We start from the raw sequence: 13,417 nt of genomic DNA, 5'->3' as shown, positions 1-13,417 counted from the left end.
CTCCTCTTCCTTTCAGAATAATCTTTTTTTTCCCCGGGATCCCTCGCGATCCTGCCTTACAGCCGGATGTAACGAGCCGTGACACTCGTGCTCCTGTTTCCCGTTTCCTCGATCCTCGTTTCACCTTCGTTCGATCTTATTTCTCCGTTTTTGCCACCGAGCGATTTCTTTTTATCTCGACCATCCTCAATTTTTCACGAATTTTTGTGTCTGTTTGGAATTCGAATTGGACAGTTTCATTTCTCGTGTGAAAATTTCGAAATAAAACCCGACCGACTCCTCCCAAAAATCCCTCCCAAATGTTTTACAATCCGTCGAAACCACCGATCGAACATTATCGTGAACGTTCGTGGCCCAGAAACGGGTGGGCAAAAAAGGATTTTTACTGGCCTGGCCCCGGAGCGGGATCGGATCGGCCAACAAGCGTCGGAAGAAACGGCAATTTCGCGCCAACCTCCTTTCCAGCCGCTCATTTTCCACTATCTGGGACTTAAGGACATCGGTCGAAGCGCAAGATTTACTGGAATCCACCGACCCGATTCGGAGAACGCGACCCCATCGACCCATCCGCGCCTCCTATTCCTATTCTCCACGCTTCTCGACCGGATGTGCAGCGAATCGGCCGATGCACTTTCCCCTCGTCATTCCGACATCCGACGTCTCCATCCTCGGAGATCGGGCCCCGTCTCGATTTCGAGGCCGATCGCTCTGAAATTTCGCCGATGAACGAGAGGGAGGGGGACGAGAGAGAGGGAGAAGGAGAGGGAGACGGTTTCGGAGGTTCCTGGAAAGGTTGGAAAGTCGGCGAATGATTTCTCTTTTCGTCGTCCGGATCCGCTAGAATTTTCGATCGAACGAGACTCGAAGACATATATATATATATGTATGTATATCGGGGATCTTGGAAGGAAGGGAAAAATGAATCGCTTTTGTCGAGTTGTTCTCTATTTTTTTGTTTTTTTCCTCTGTTAAACCGTGTATTCTGACCGACGGTTCACGTATACATATAGTTACATAGATAATCAGGTAGGGAGTTGACAGAGTTCATCTAAATCGTACGTGGACTAGATGGCGTTTCAACTGCGATCGATATTAAATTAAATTATTGCGGGGAGGAATATGCTGGTGGAATCGAAGAGGAATCGGTCACTCGTGACCTCCTCCCGTGTGCCTAGGGAGAGAGCTCTTTTATTTTATATCTCTTTTATTACGACTAGCCTCTATCTGTTTGATTCCGAAATCCTGTCAATTTCTTTATATATATATTTATATAATATAATATATTAACATTATTTACACTTCGACCCCCCGATAGGGATGGCCGCGTCTAACTATTAGAGACGTAAAATCGGATAAATAGAGCGAAATAAATATAAATTTTTTTAGATCGATTCTTCAGGAACTATAGAAGGAAAAACAAGAAGGGGAAGAAAAGAACAGAAATGATTTTGCTTTCGTAATTCTTGGAAGGGGAGGGGATAGAGAAGAGAACGAAGGGGGAAAAGAGGGAAGGGGATGCAGGGGGAGAGGAAGGAGAGAGAGGTTTACGCGAATGGAGCTAAAACTTGGAGAAAGATTAATGATGGTATCCGGAGTACGCTTGGCTCTGCGCGTAGCCGTGAGAATCGTCCCACGAGTTGGCCGAGGACCATCCGCTCGCTACAGGGGTGGCCCAACCGTTGTTGCCACTTGCCCAACCGTTGTACGGGGTGATGTCGTGGGAATTCTTGGACCAGAGCGCCCTCAGACCGAAGAAAGCGGAAATGGCGAGCGAGATGAGTGACGCGAAGATGGCCTTCTTCGCTATTAGGCCGATGGCGAAGTAAGCGAGGGTGGCCAACGCGCCGATCTTCACTTTCGCTGCGATCAGGAGGGGCAGGATCGACTTGAGTATCTTCTTCTTCCCCCGACCTGAGACAAGAGAACCGTTGAATCGAGTTCTTTTCCGACGGAGGACGTTGTTGAGAAGGAAGGAGATTGTTTTATAAATATAGGATATAAACGAATATTAAATATATTGAATATCACTGGATCCGGACCTTGCTTGATTAAATTTGCGCGTAAATCGAAGCAAACACGTACCTTCGACGATTTCGTCGACCGCCTGGCGGACCTCTTCCGGCGCCGAGTCCGAAATGGCGCGCGCCGACTCTCCGATCTTCTCGAAAGCGGGGGCAAAGTTGATCTGCGAATAGGAAGAACGAACGAGTTCTTAAGACGTTAAGAATGAACGGAGAGAGGGGAGATTCACAACTCGTGAATGTGATTCTATTCACCCTGAGGCTGCGACCGGTCAGCAATTCCCCAGCCTCCTCGCTCACGAAGTTCTCGAGAGCTGCCTGCCTGTCCGTGACACTGTTAGCCGAGTCGATTTCCTGCTCGTACATCAACTCCTTCCCACTCCTCGAGCTCCTCCCCTGACTGCGCTCGTTCCTCACCAAGCTAACACCGGTGAACAGCTCCAAGCTGTCCTTGTCGAAAAACTCCTTCGCCTTTCTGTACAGGCTTTTTTGCACGCAGGAGATGCTGTCGCTCTGCAGACAATCGTCCAGACTCTGGCCAGCGGCCACGACGACGGTCAGAATCGATGCGATCGCCAATATCTTCATGACTTATCTTCTCTCTCGAACGAAACGGAAAGTCGAGACGCGAGATATATATATATATATACACGAGAGTGTATCTCGATCGTGGCCAACTGTCGACTAACTGATGAAAATGGGCGCCGAATTTTCCCGAAACCCGTCCCGTCCGCAGTGAAATTTCGTGTGGTCCATTCGTGCAATCTCTTTACCTTATATATTTGGCGGGCCCCTCCTCTCGCGCGGTCCGCGTCACCGCCCCACCCTGTCTCTTTTTTCTTCCTATTTGCCGTGGCACGGGACGTGTCGTCACAATGCTCTCACGGGCTCTCAGCGTGGCCACGTACGGGCCGTTTAACAGGGGCCCGTACCGAGGAAAGTATTCGAGCGAGGCGGACGCGGATAGGTGTTCACAGCCGCCCATCCGTCCACCACGACCTGCGACCTGCCCACGGATAACGGATACCTTCGCCGCCCGTTCCCTTTCATCTCGCCTCGGAGAGAATGCATCCGAGCTCGAGAGTGGTATTTCGAAGAAAAAATTCGAAGGGGCTTATCCCGGGGGAACACTCGTTCTTCTCAATTTGGATTCGAAGAGTACGGAGAAATTGTAGATAAGATAAGATAAGTGGGATGGAAGATGAGGTTAATTAAATAAAGATGACCCGCTTTTGGGGAAATTATTCAACGTTTTTACAGTTATTCTATCCTCTTGACAGGTATTGGTAGCAGTGTTTGGATTGGAATATTTCTTATTGACGTGCGTAACTCATCGCGGAAAGTGCACGTGAATATCACGTAGAAGAAGAAAGAAAGAGGAAAAAACGCTTCGAATTAAGATTACACGCGAACGTATATGGGGCAATTAAATAAAAAAAGAAAGATCCAATTAACAAAACCAAAAGTTAAACTCTAAATTATACTCGTTCGAGCAATCGTAAACTCCTTACTTAATTGGAGACTCTGTGCGTGTGTGTTCGGGTGAAATTATAGATTTCAACGCGTGAACCGAGTTTTCTCCTCGAAAGGAGCGTCGGATGAAGTCACGCGGGGCAATTAACGAGGATCCTCCAATTAACAAAACGCTGTTGTTAGAGAGCGGCAAATCGCGTAGACCTCTTAACAGCTATGGTTAAACGCTATGGTGGATAAGATCTGATTGGAAGGGATAGAGACAGAGAGAGAGAAAAAGAGATAGCATCCGATTCGAGGGGACGAGGATGGATCCTATCCACGCGATAATCGTAAAGTGGAGAGTCTGGTTAAATCGCTGGTTGCTCGCGTGATTTCCGGAGGAAGGAAGAAATTGACGCGTACACGAACTCTCTCTCTCCTCGCGTGAATGAAAGAAAACTGGTATAGATCAGGTTCAAACATCCCGGATCCGACCTTCATCGCGCGCGCCAAGCCGCACGCGGACACCACTTTCTACTCTGACCCCGCCGCGGCTCTCACGAGGGGCCCCTCGTCGATAACGACACGAGAGCCTCTTGTCGTTTTCGTTTTCCCTCCTTTCGAGCGGCCGAGGAATTTTCGGTTGCGAAATAACCCACCTTCCAACTTCCTCACCACTCGCCCTCGTCCGAAATTCCGAACTCGTCCAATCGTGCCATTGTGCCGTGCATACGGGAGGGATTATTAAAGTAATCTTACTTAGGTGGGTAAGATCTAGGTTTGTGTGAAGGAAATTTTCAATTTTTATTCGCATACTCGCGTTAAGAATCCTCCAATCCAGGTGAGAGGATATAAGGTCAGAAGCGAAATGGCGTGTTGATGTGATAAATCGATAATTAGCTCGAAAAATTTCTTCTTCTCGTTCTCCTTTTCTTCCTCTTTCAGGCGCGCGAAGCGACGAGAAGGAAATCCGGTTGGATGTGACGTCAGTGCCCCGTTCATTCATCGGGCTGGGATCATCCTTTCGTCGATCCTTCTTCGATCCCCTTCCTTGGCGAAGGAGAGACTCCGTTCAAAAGTAAAATCACGGTTTCTCCTTCCACGAGGAGCAGACACGCCCAGAGCCTTCTTCTAGCTGGAATCGTGTACGAAGGAGGAGAGGAGAGAAGGATCGCGAAATTAGGCACGCTTGATATCGTACTCGTTGAACGGATTATGTAAACTTTCACCGAGAGGTAACTTCTTTTCCCTTTGCGCGTGTTGTTCGTGCGTGTTGCTTTTTCATCTTGAATTTATATTGGAGAATACTCGATGTTGAGAGTAAATTTTCAAGTTGAAAATCGTTATTTTACGTTAGCTTTTAAAACGATGCATATAAGGGAAAATTTTGTTCATTCGGTAATGTGGACGTTATTACAAGATAATAGGAGAATCTCGAATTGCGTTTGGAATAAAGAAGAGATTAATGGGCACAGTGATATTTACACGCGTGTACACTTGTATACGAGAGTTGTATTATTTATTAACCGAGGTTTGTCGAAGCTAATCGTTGAAAGTAATCGTTGTTGTTGAATTTCTATATATAATTTACGAATCGAAGGAATATTCGTTTTATCCATTTAATGCAATGGGAAAATGGTAATGGGAAGAGAGTAAATAGCCGGCATTAAACTGACTTCGTATAAATATCTGTCGTATCGCCAATGCACTTTATTACGATAATACTTTTTAGAAGCGAGCATTTATTATTCAGATATTATTCACACCTTCGACACATTGTTGCTCGTTCGAGTTATTACGACGTATAACAACATTTGATACATTTGATGCATTCCGATCTCCATACAACTTCCTCGTCCTCGCTTCCTCCTGCTAATTTAGAATTCGATAATCGCCCATTTCAAATACGATCCACTCTGATTTATTCTTTGAATAAATCACCGTGGACAATTCTGGAGCTCGGCTCGAATTTCACCGATTTCTTTCACGAATTCCGGGAATGTATCGTGTATCGCGAACGAAACGAGATTCGAAACGAAAAAAAAAAAAAAAAGGAAAAAAAAAAGGAAAGAAAGAGAACTCGAAAATAGATGTCATCGTGCACGCAGCCACGTTAGCCTCGAAGTTGACGTTTCTCTCCGTCTCGACTCGCTTCGCATACACTTGGTTCGCCCAAGAATTTCACTCGAACCAGAGAAACGAGGATCGGTCCCTTGATTGGCCGATCCGGTGTTAACCCAGAAATGCACGCAACATTTTCCTCGCAAATTCCTTATAATTTGCCCCGAGCTTCCTCTAACTATTGAACTTCGAAATTGCAAACTTTTCGAACGAAAATATCATACATTGTGCCAAGTCGGTCAACAGGAAACGGGGGAAATTGTAACGAGTCGAGTTTTCCACGGTCATTGGTTCGCAAGTTGAAGCGTTTTGAGCCAAGTAGAGTTTATATTTATGTATCGAAAGGGCAGAATATATACTTCACTCCGCTTTCTCGAATCCGATTCACGGATTTTTTTATTTTAATTTTTGTGTGTGTGTGTGTGTGGACTCGTCGCCTATTCAACAAGTGTGACGAATCCTTTATTATCGAGACGAGAGAGAGAATTCAATAAGATTTGTCAAAGTGTCGTTTTATCGTTCCACGAATTGGTTGCGTGGTAACGAGTTGTAGCGACGAGTTTACGAGTAAATCGGTCGAGGAACGTGTAAAGACTACCGTATTTTTTTCCCTTGCGTTGTGGAATTAATGGAATGGATGATTTTTTTCCTCTCTTTCAATTTACAATTCGAAATATTTATTATTTCGAGTAGAATTTTTCGCGATGGAATTCCATTCATCGATCTCTTAACAGATTCAAAGAACGAAAATTTAAAGAACCGATCTTAGAGATTGAAAAGGAAAGAAAACCGAAGTATTTATCGAACTGAATGAACTCTTCTCGATAATTCAAATTCAGGATGAAAGATCCATTTTCCCGTTCGAGAAAGGAGAAAATTCTTCGCGCAGGAATTTCAAAAATCTCTCCGCCTTTTCATAAATCATTCGACCCGAATCTCGGCGCGAAATCATTTGCATAAACAATTTTTAAATCGGACAGCCTCCATCCATTCGTATCGATCCTCTAATACCCTCGCAGCCTTTTAGTTTACATAGAAATTTCTGATTATTCGGAACAGTGGTGTTCTTCACGGTGAAGCATGAATCGCCTTTGACACGCGCGCGTACATTCGTAAAATCGGTCGACACCGGCCGCCATTTGAATTTTAAATTTCCTTTTCGTCGAATGGATAATAACCGTGGAATGTAACGGACTACTCTTTCACGCTGAAATATTACCACGGCGATGTTCGATTTTTAGACGAATTTATCGTTAGAATTTCTTCTACGTAAAGATTCTCGAAAAGTCGCTTCGATCGGGCAAAGAAAATATTTTAAATTCTGAGAAAAGATTGGTCCGAGGATCTGTTAATTTGGAAAAAGAGGGGGAAAGCGGCGATCCTGAATGGAATCGCGGGCGAGGAAGAAATGATTTTTCAATTCCTTGAAGTGGTTCCTTCCTGGATTTGTAGATTTGAACGGTTTCGGGGAAAGGAGATGGCGATTTTGCCGGGGTCCATTCACGAAAACGTTCCAACTTTCGTTTTCCCTCGGCGATGCAGCGGCTGGCGCGCTCGAGTTTACGGCGCTGTAAAACTTTAATCGTCGTTGCTTGTTCGCGAGCATTGTTCGAAAGCAGGAAAACGAAAGCAGAGCAGGATTTTTGATAATCTCGGCCGCGTCTGCGAGATGAAGAAGGAAGAGGAGGAGGGAAATTTCTTTTCGAGAGAGGGGAACGAAAGCGAAACGCGGCAGTCGCGAAGTATGAAGTTCGAGAAGGAAAGTATATTTATGCAAATTTTAAATGAGAGGAGAAAAAAAAAGAGAGAGAGAGAGAGACAGAAAAATCCGAGTTGGAAACTTGTTTACCAATCAAGGAAACAGAAAACAAAGTGTGAAAGTTGATGGTAAGTAAAAAGTAAAAGACAATGAATATATAAATTGCAATGTGTATTTAAAAAAAAAGAAAAAAAAGAAAGAAAGAAAGAAAGAAAAAGAAGAGAAAAACGTAGGAAGGAATTTTTGTCGAGGAATTCAAGTGAAATGATTTCTTCGAAACTTTTTTCTTTTATTAATCGAGAAAGTTGATGGATACTGTATTATCAAAAATCGATCAATCAAAGAAACTTATGTGTTTCGTATCGACGAAGAAAGTTTCGACGAGAGAAAAAGAGGGGGAAAAATAGATACGAAGGAAAAAGGAGTTACACCGATGAGATCGATGAAAGAAGCACGATAATGACAAATTAAAAGAAATCGATCGAACTCTGTTTACGTTGAAAAAAACATAAGATTCGAGTCTCATTTCCGGCCACATAGCGGAATCGGTTCATCGGCCGTTCGTTACGAGTGCGGGGCATTCACTGGATGATCTGAGCCGATTACCACCGCGTTTCCCCCGTTTTATGATATTTCAAATGTAAAAAAAAGGAAGTGTGCGTGGAATCTGTGCCAGTGGGTCTCGGTCTCCTCGCTCATCCTCCCACCAGACACTGTGTTAGCTGCGAACAACTCGACGTAGAAACGGGGCCTCGCTCGCCCGGGTAGGGGAACGCAGGCTGGCTCGAGTGGGGAGGGAGGGGAAGGTGCATAGAAAGAGGAAGGCTCTCGAAAGCTGAGCCGACTCTGCCGCTCGACTCTGCGGCTTCGAATCCTCTCCGAGAAACGAGATTCGAAAATTCGTTCGAGGCCTCGATTTCCAAAGGCGCGAGATCAATTTTTTTTTTTTTTTTGATGGTGAAATTTTCCAGGGATGCGAGAAGGGATTCGATCTCTTGGATGAAATTTTCATTTTGGTGGAAAGAGGATCGATAACGTAAACGATACACGAATCTTTATCGTTTAAATACTCAGAATTGTATATTATTATTAATTAATTAATTTAATCTGATCCGACACCGACTTTGATCGCGCACTGCGAGACGCACAGCTCCGCGAGACGTTGGTCGAAACCGAGCGGCCACGTTTCACTTTGCACGATTTCTTACACAATCGGTTTGTGCTACTTGCGAGACACGCTTACCCACAACCCGCCAACGCGGACATCCGGATCACGCGAGGAGGGATCGCGCCGTGATAAGTGGCTTTTTGCCACTTTTATGCTCGTTAATCCGATCGATTAGGAATAGACGGGCGGAGGGAGAGTTTAATCGCGAGCGCGGACAAGTGAAATATGCAACGCACGGCAAATGGCGACTCGTTGGCACACTTTCCTCGATCCCATTTTCCTAAATATATATATATATATGTATATGTATAAATTCGATCGGATATTATTACACGTTGGTGCAACTGTTATCGATTATCAATTCTTTTTCCCAATAGAATTTTAAATTTTTCTTCTTCTCTCCTGATCCTAGAACGGATTGTGTCTTTCGACACATATATATATATATATATATATTGGAAATTTTCGAGTTTCTTCTTTCTTTTCTTTTTTTGCTCGAGCGACAAACTGGAGCGGAATATCTGGTCCAATGTTTCCAATTACGAATCGAATTAATCGAGCAGCTCTCGATTGTATGAATTTTCTTCCAGTATCTTTGAAATTTCAGAAATGTTTTTTTTTCTCCCCTTTTCTTAATTGAACGATAGAATAAATTCGACAATTTGTACGAATTTTCCACCTATATCCTCCCCTATTTTTTATCGCGATTGAGTGACAGAAGAATGGAACAGACGATTGTTTTCAGCCAAACAAATTGGATACAAATTTTTATTTGTCCGGTTGCGATAAATAAATAAATAATACAAAAGAGGAAGAAATGGAAATGAATGAGATGAGAGAACGAAAGAAAGGAATAATAAATAAATTGTTGTTGGTGAGTAAAGCTTAATGACGAAGCTTGGATTTCTCCAGCGTGTCCAGCGCCCGTTTCGTCGTTCCTCCCGTGTCGCGCGATCCATCACAACCGATCAACCTTACGTTTTCAACACTCTGTACTTGTGTACGTGTCACGTGCGAATCTTTTTAAAACCGTCACTTTCTAACGGAGCGGTCAAGTGTTCGTCCGTCTCACTACCTCCATCGTCTCAATGTCATTGTCACCGTCCAGTGTGCCCGTCCTTGTCTCGTCTCTCGTGTCTTCTCGTGCTTCCCCTCTCTCTCTCTCCTTCCCCCTCCACCCCCCCCTCGACATTTTAATTAATTAACAAATGTATCGGTGCTGCTGTCTCGTCTGGAAGAGGCGACGAAGCCGGTTGGATCGGTACGAGATCGGATCAGGACACCCTCGAGTCGCCGAACAGGTGAGCGTATCCCCTGTAAGGAAGGCCCGTGTCCTCCTCGCCTATGGAGGACCGTTTCTTCCGGTAATGGTGGTGGCCGACGTCCTGCGCGTACACCACGTGGTGGCCGCCGCCGCTCTCGTGCCCGCTCGCCAGTTTCTTCACGGCCACGATCAACGAGAGCATCAAGGCCAACGCGGACACCATCAACGCCTTCATGGCCAGCAGACCGAGAGCGCCGAATCCTAGCGCCGCCATCATCTTGCCTGAAAACCGCAGACCGGGTAATTATCTTGGTCTCTCTTGATCTCTTAAGGGAGAAGCAGAGAGAGAGAGTGAGAGATTTTAATGTAAGCACGTGAGAGATATTTTTCAGACGGAGAAAAGGGGAAATTTTTATTTCGAAAATTCGTCTTACCCATCATCAGAGCCAGCATCATCATCCCGCCGCCGCCGCCTTTCTTCCCACCGCGGAATCCTCCGCCGCCACCGCCCCCGAATCCTCCGCCGCTTCCTCGTCTCGCTGAAACCGAAACAAACAGGGGAAATAAGTAAGGAAGAATATTTCGGATATCGGATGGAATCTCTCGTCGAGGATGAACCTTGGTCGACCGGCAAACTTTCCTGAAGGGCGGTCTCGAGATTCTGGGGTAACAAGGCGGGCAGTTTAATCCTCAGTTCCCTTCCCTCGAGGAACTGCATCAGGCTTCCCACGCCCCCGAATCCCTTCATGAACTTCCCTTTCCTCAACGGGGAGGCGGAGGCCGGCACCTCGACCAAACTCACGCCGTCCAATATCTCGAGATTCGGCTCCTGGCTCGACCGCTCCAGAAATTGTTGCACGATCCTCCTCACGATCCTGATCCCGTAACAAGACACAGAAATATTCTTAGACGGGTCCGCGCCCGAGCAATCGGCGCCCGGGAATCCCGATCCCGCAGCCCAGCCGGGGTCCTTGGTCTCGTTGCTGCCGGCCGTCGTCGTCGTCGTCGCGTCAGCCTGACTCGCGATGCAAAACACGCAGACGACGGACAGGCAGATGGCCAAGCAACGGCCGCGTCCCTCCCCGTAGCGTAACGTGAACGCGATCCTTGCCCAATCCATGCTCCCCCGTGCGCTGTTTCGCTCTCCGACTCTGCACGACTTGACACGCGGCCGCGTAGAAGACACGCGCTTCGAACAAGATTATCGTACCTGTGGAACCTACGGCGGAGGTCCGAGTGGTGCATCTAGGCGGATTTGAAATCTCGTTTATATATAGTTGTACGTGCCGGTCGGTGATTGTAACTATGAAAAAGAGGAAAAAAAAGGAAAAGGAGAAAAAAGAAAAGGGGGAAAAAAAAAAAGGAAAAGAAGCAAGGAGAGCGGCCGGGGCCGTCTCGGACGCCGCCGAACCGTTCTCCTCTCGTCGTTGCTCGCTCGTTGTTGCGCTTGCGATTCTTCGCCCCCATCCTCCTCCCAGCCCGTTTTTTTTCTTTTCTCTCCTCCTCTCCTCTCTCTCTCCTCTTCTGCCTCTCAATCTTTATCATCTGCTGCTCTCCCGGTTTTTAATTCTCATTTTTCCGAAGCGTTTCAGAGCGTTACGCCGCGGTTGGCTGCCAATACGCCTCCTCCCCCTCCCCCTCCTTCTCTTCGATCTTCTCTCTCATCCTCGCTCTCCCTTTATTCTAGATCACTGGATATCGCTACAACACCCCGCCCAAACGGAACGAACAAACGGCTTCCTTTCCCTCTTTCCGCGATTTAGTGGAGCAGAAGAGAACGTAACCGATTTCGAATCTCGGGTGTTGCAACTAAGCGCGAGCAGCGCTTCCTTCTCCCCGCCCGTACGTATATATATGTATATATCTTTGGATCCGCGATTAGCTGCGCGAGATCCGCGCCACATATTATTATTATTATTACATTGCTCTCCTCCTGTTTCGTTCGCCGCGTGGAACTCGAATTAATTGAAACGGTTCGCGTGAATTTTTGAATGGGATGGAAGAAACCGGGATCGAGGATATTCGAGTCTCCGCCGTGAGGAGAGCTCGAATTTTCCTCCGGATACTTGATCCCCCGAGGGGATGAGGGGGATGATGGCGCGGCACGGGGAGGGACAACGGACGGACGGGTTGTTCGGGTAGACGTGAGACGATGGGATACGGGAGAGGCGGAATCGGTCCCAGGCTTGATCGACACCAGGCCAGGAGCGAAACTAGTTCATCTTGCCGCCGCATACCTTTCTCTTCTGTTCCACTTCCCTTCGCGTGCCGCTTGAACGATACACGGTACGTATACGTGTATACGTGTAGCGCTGGATGGTTGGTATAACTAGGCCCGGTTTGATACCGTTCGCCTCGTTCCTTGCCACGACGCCACGCCACACGGACGATCGTGTATCCTTGAAACCCGATCGACGATGAGGCTTGGAGAGGTGCTTTCTTCCTGCTTTTCCTCGTCCTTTTCTTTCCTCCTTTCTTTCCTTTTCTCTCGGAGAAGATGGGTGGAGGATCGAGTGTTTCGGTTTTGGCCTCGGCTTCGGAGAAAATTTTCGAATTCTCGTTCCTCTTTCTTTTCGGACAAATTATGGAAGCTTTTTTCTAGGGGAGTTAAGAGGGTGGGGGAAGGAGGTAACGATTGTAAAAATTTGAAATATCCGAGAATTTCAAATTTTCATCTCTCGTTCCTTAAGGTAAGTTTCTTAATTATTTCTAATTTATAAACTTCGTCACAGCAATTTAACTGTACTTAGTCAACTCTTCTATATTTAGAATTCAATTATCTTTCTTTCCCCGTCAAAGTAGCTGTCTTTAATTATCCAACACCTTCAATTTAATATTTTACGATCGTAAATTTCCCCTTAACGACGGCTTTTAATATCCTGTGTAATGATCATCAGGTTTTTCAAACGAGTAAACTCAAGTGTCCTTGTTTTTCCGTGTTAAAAAGACGAGAGAGAGAGAGAGAGAGGGAGAGGGAGAGAGAGAGATCGAGAGAGAGATTGAGAGAGAATTTAATCAGGCTCGGGTTTCTCCCCGGGATACTTCCGTAATAAGCGAGGGAGGAGGACAATTTAGAACGAGTCGGTAGAATCTATGGTCGCAGACGTTTTCTCCTTTCGATAGACGAAATGTGTGTCGGCAACAAGCGGTCGATCATTCAGACACAGACTGGTCGACACCATTTACGCGCGTTCAACATCCTTCTACGACGATAATAAGAAAAGATACGATCGATACGTCCAGATACTTTCTCCTCTCGCGACGAATTTCTCCGAATCGGGCGAAAACGCGCTTCCGAAACGAAACCAGGCCACTAATTTTCGATCCCGCGCGTTATAATAATAATAATAATAATAATGATAACAATAATAATAAATCTCGATCCTTTCGTTGCGATATGCTTTTATTGCTTTTGAACGATCATAACGATGGTAGACGTTATGAATCGATCGTATGAATTTTCAGAATTATCGAAAAATAATATTAAACTCTTGGAAACTCGCTATAAAGTGTAACGAAGCTACGAAGTATTCTTCCTTCTCCCCTCGATTCAATAATTGTCGAATAATTATCGATTAAATGTCCTGGAATTTTTCGTGATCCACGTGTCGATATTTCTTCTTCTTCTT

At 45.9% G+C, this 13,417-nt stretch overlaps 2 protein-coding genes across 2 annotated transcripts; both read right to left on the bottom strand.

Moving 5' to 3' along the window:
- Positions 1-927: 927 nt before the first annotated feature.
- Osi6 (Osiris 6) lies at positions 928-2,787 on the bottom strand. The gene is made up of 3 exons (XM_017051566.3): positions 2,277-2,787; positions 2,083-2,185; positions 928-1,911 (listed from the first exon to the last, which is right to left on the bottom strand). The coding sequence occupies exons 1-3, from the start codon at positions 2,607-2,609 to the stop codon at positions 1,577-1,579; spliced, it is 771 nt and encodes a 256-aa protein (XP_016907055.1). The 5' UTR covers positions 2,610-2,787; the 3' UTR covers positions 928-1,576.
- A 6,491-nt stretch (positions 2,788-9,278) lies between these two features.
- Positions 9,279-11,043, bottom strand: LOC107994579 (uncharacterized). Its single transcript, XM_017051564.3, has 3 exons — positions 10,407-11,043; positions 10,223-10,327; positions 9,279-10,070 (listed from the first exon to the last, which is right to left on the bottom strand). The coding sequence occupies exons 1-3, from the start codon at positions 10,906-10,908 to the stop codon at positions 9,799-9,801; spliced, it is 879 nt and encodes a 292-aa protein (XP_016907053.1). The 5' UTR covers positions 10,909-11,043; the 3' UTR covers positions 9,279-9,798.
- Positions 11,044-13,417: the final 2,374 nt, after the last annotated feature.

The sequence above is a fragment of the Apis cerana genome, linkage group LG15 (assembly GCF_029169275.1).
Source record: "Apis cerana isolate GH-2021 linkage group LG15, AcerK_1.0, whole genome shotgun sequence".
Lineage (NCBI taxonomy): Eukaryota > Metazoa > Arthropoda > Insecta > Hymenoptera > Apidae > Apis > Apis cerana.
Note: the sequence above shows the minus strand (reverse complement) of the source record. Positions and strands in the feature narration are given on the sequence as shown.

Coding starts and splice junctions, on each gene's coding strand:
- Osi6 (XM_017051566.3), bottom strand. CDS start 2,609: ATGAAGATATTGGCGATCGCATCGATTCTGACCGTCGTCGTGGCCGCT. Junction 2,186..2,276: donor TGACCGGTCGCAGCCTCAGG/GTGAATAGAATC, acceptor TCCTATTCGCAG/ATCAACTTTGCCCCCGCTTT. Junction 1,912..2,082: donor GGTCGACGAAATCGTCGAAG/GTACGTGTTTGC, acceptor CTCTTGTCTCAG/GTCGGGGGAAGAAGAAGATA.
- LOC107994579 (XM_017051564.3), bottom strand. CDS start 10,908: ATGGATTGGGCAAGGATCGCGTTCACGTTACGCTACGGGGAGGGACGC. Junction 10,328..10,406: donor AAGTTTGCCGGTCGACCAAG/GTTCATCCTCGA, acceptor TTTCGGTTTCAG/CGAGACGAGGAAGCGGCGGA. Junction 10,071..10,222: donor GATGCTGGCTCTGATGATGG/GTAAGACGAATT, acceptor TGCGGTTTTCAG/GCAAGATGATGGCGGCGCTA.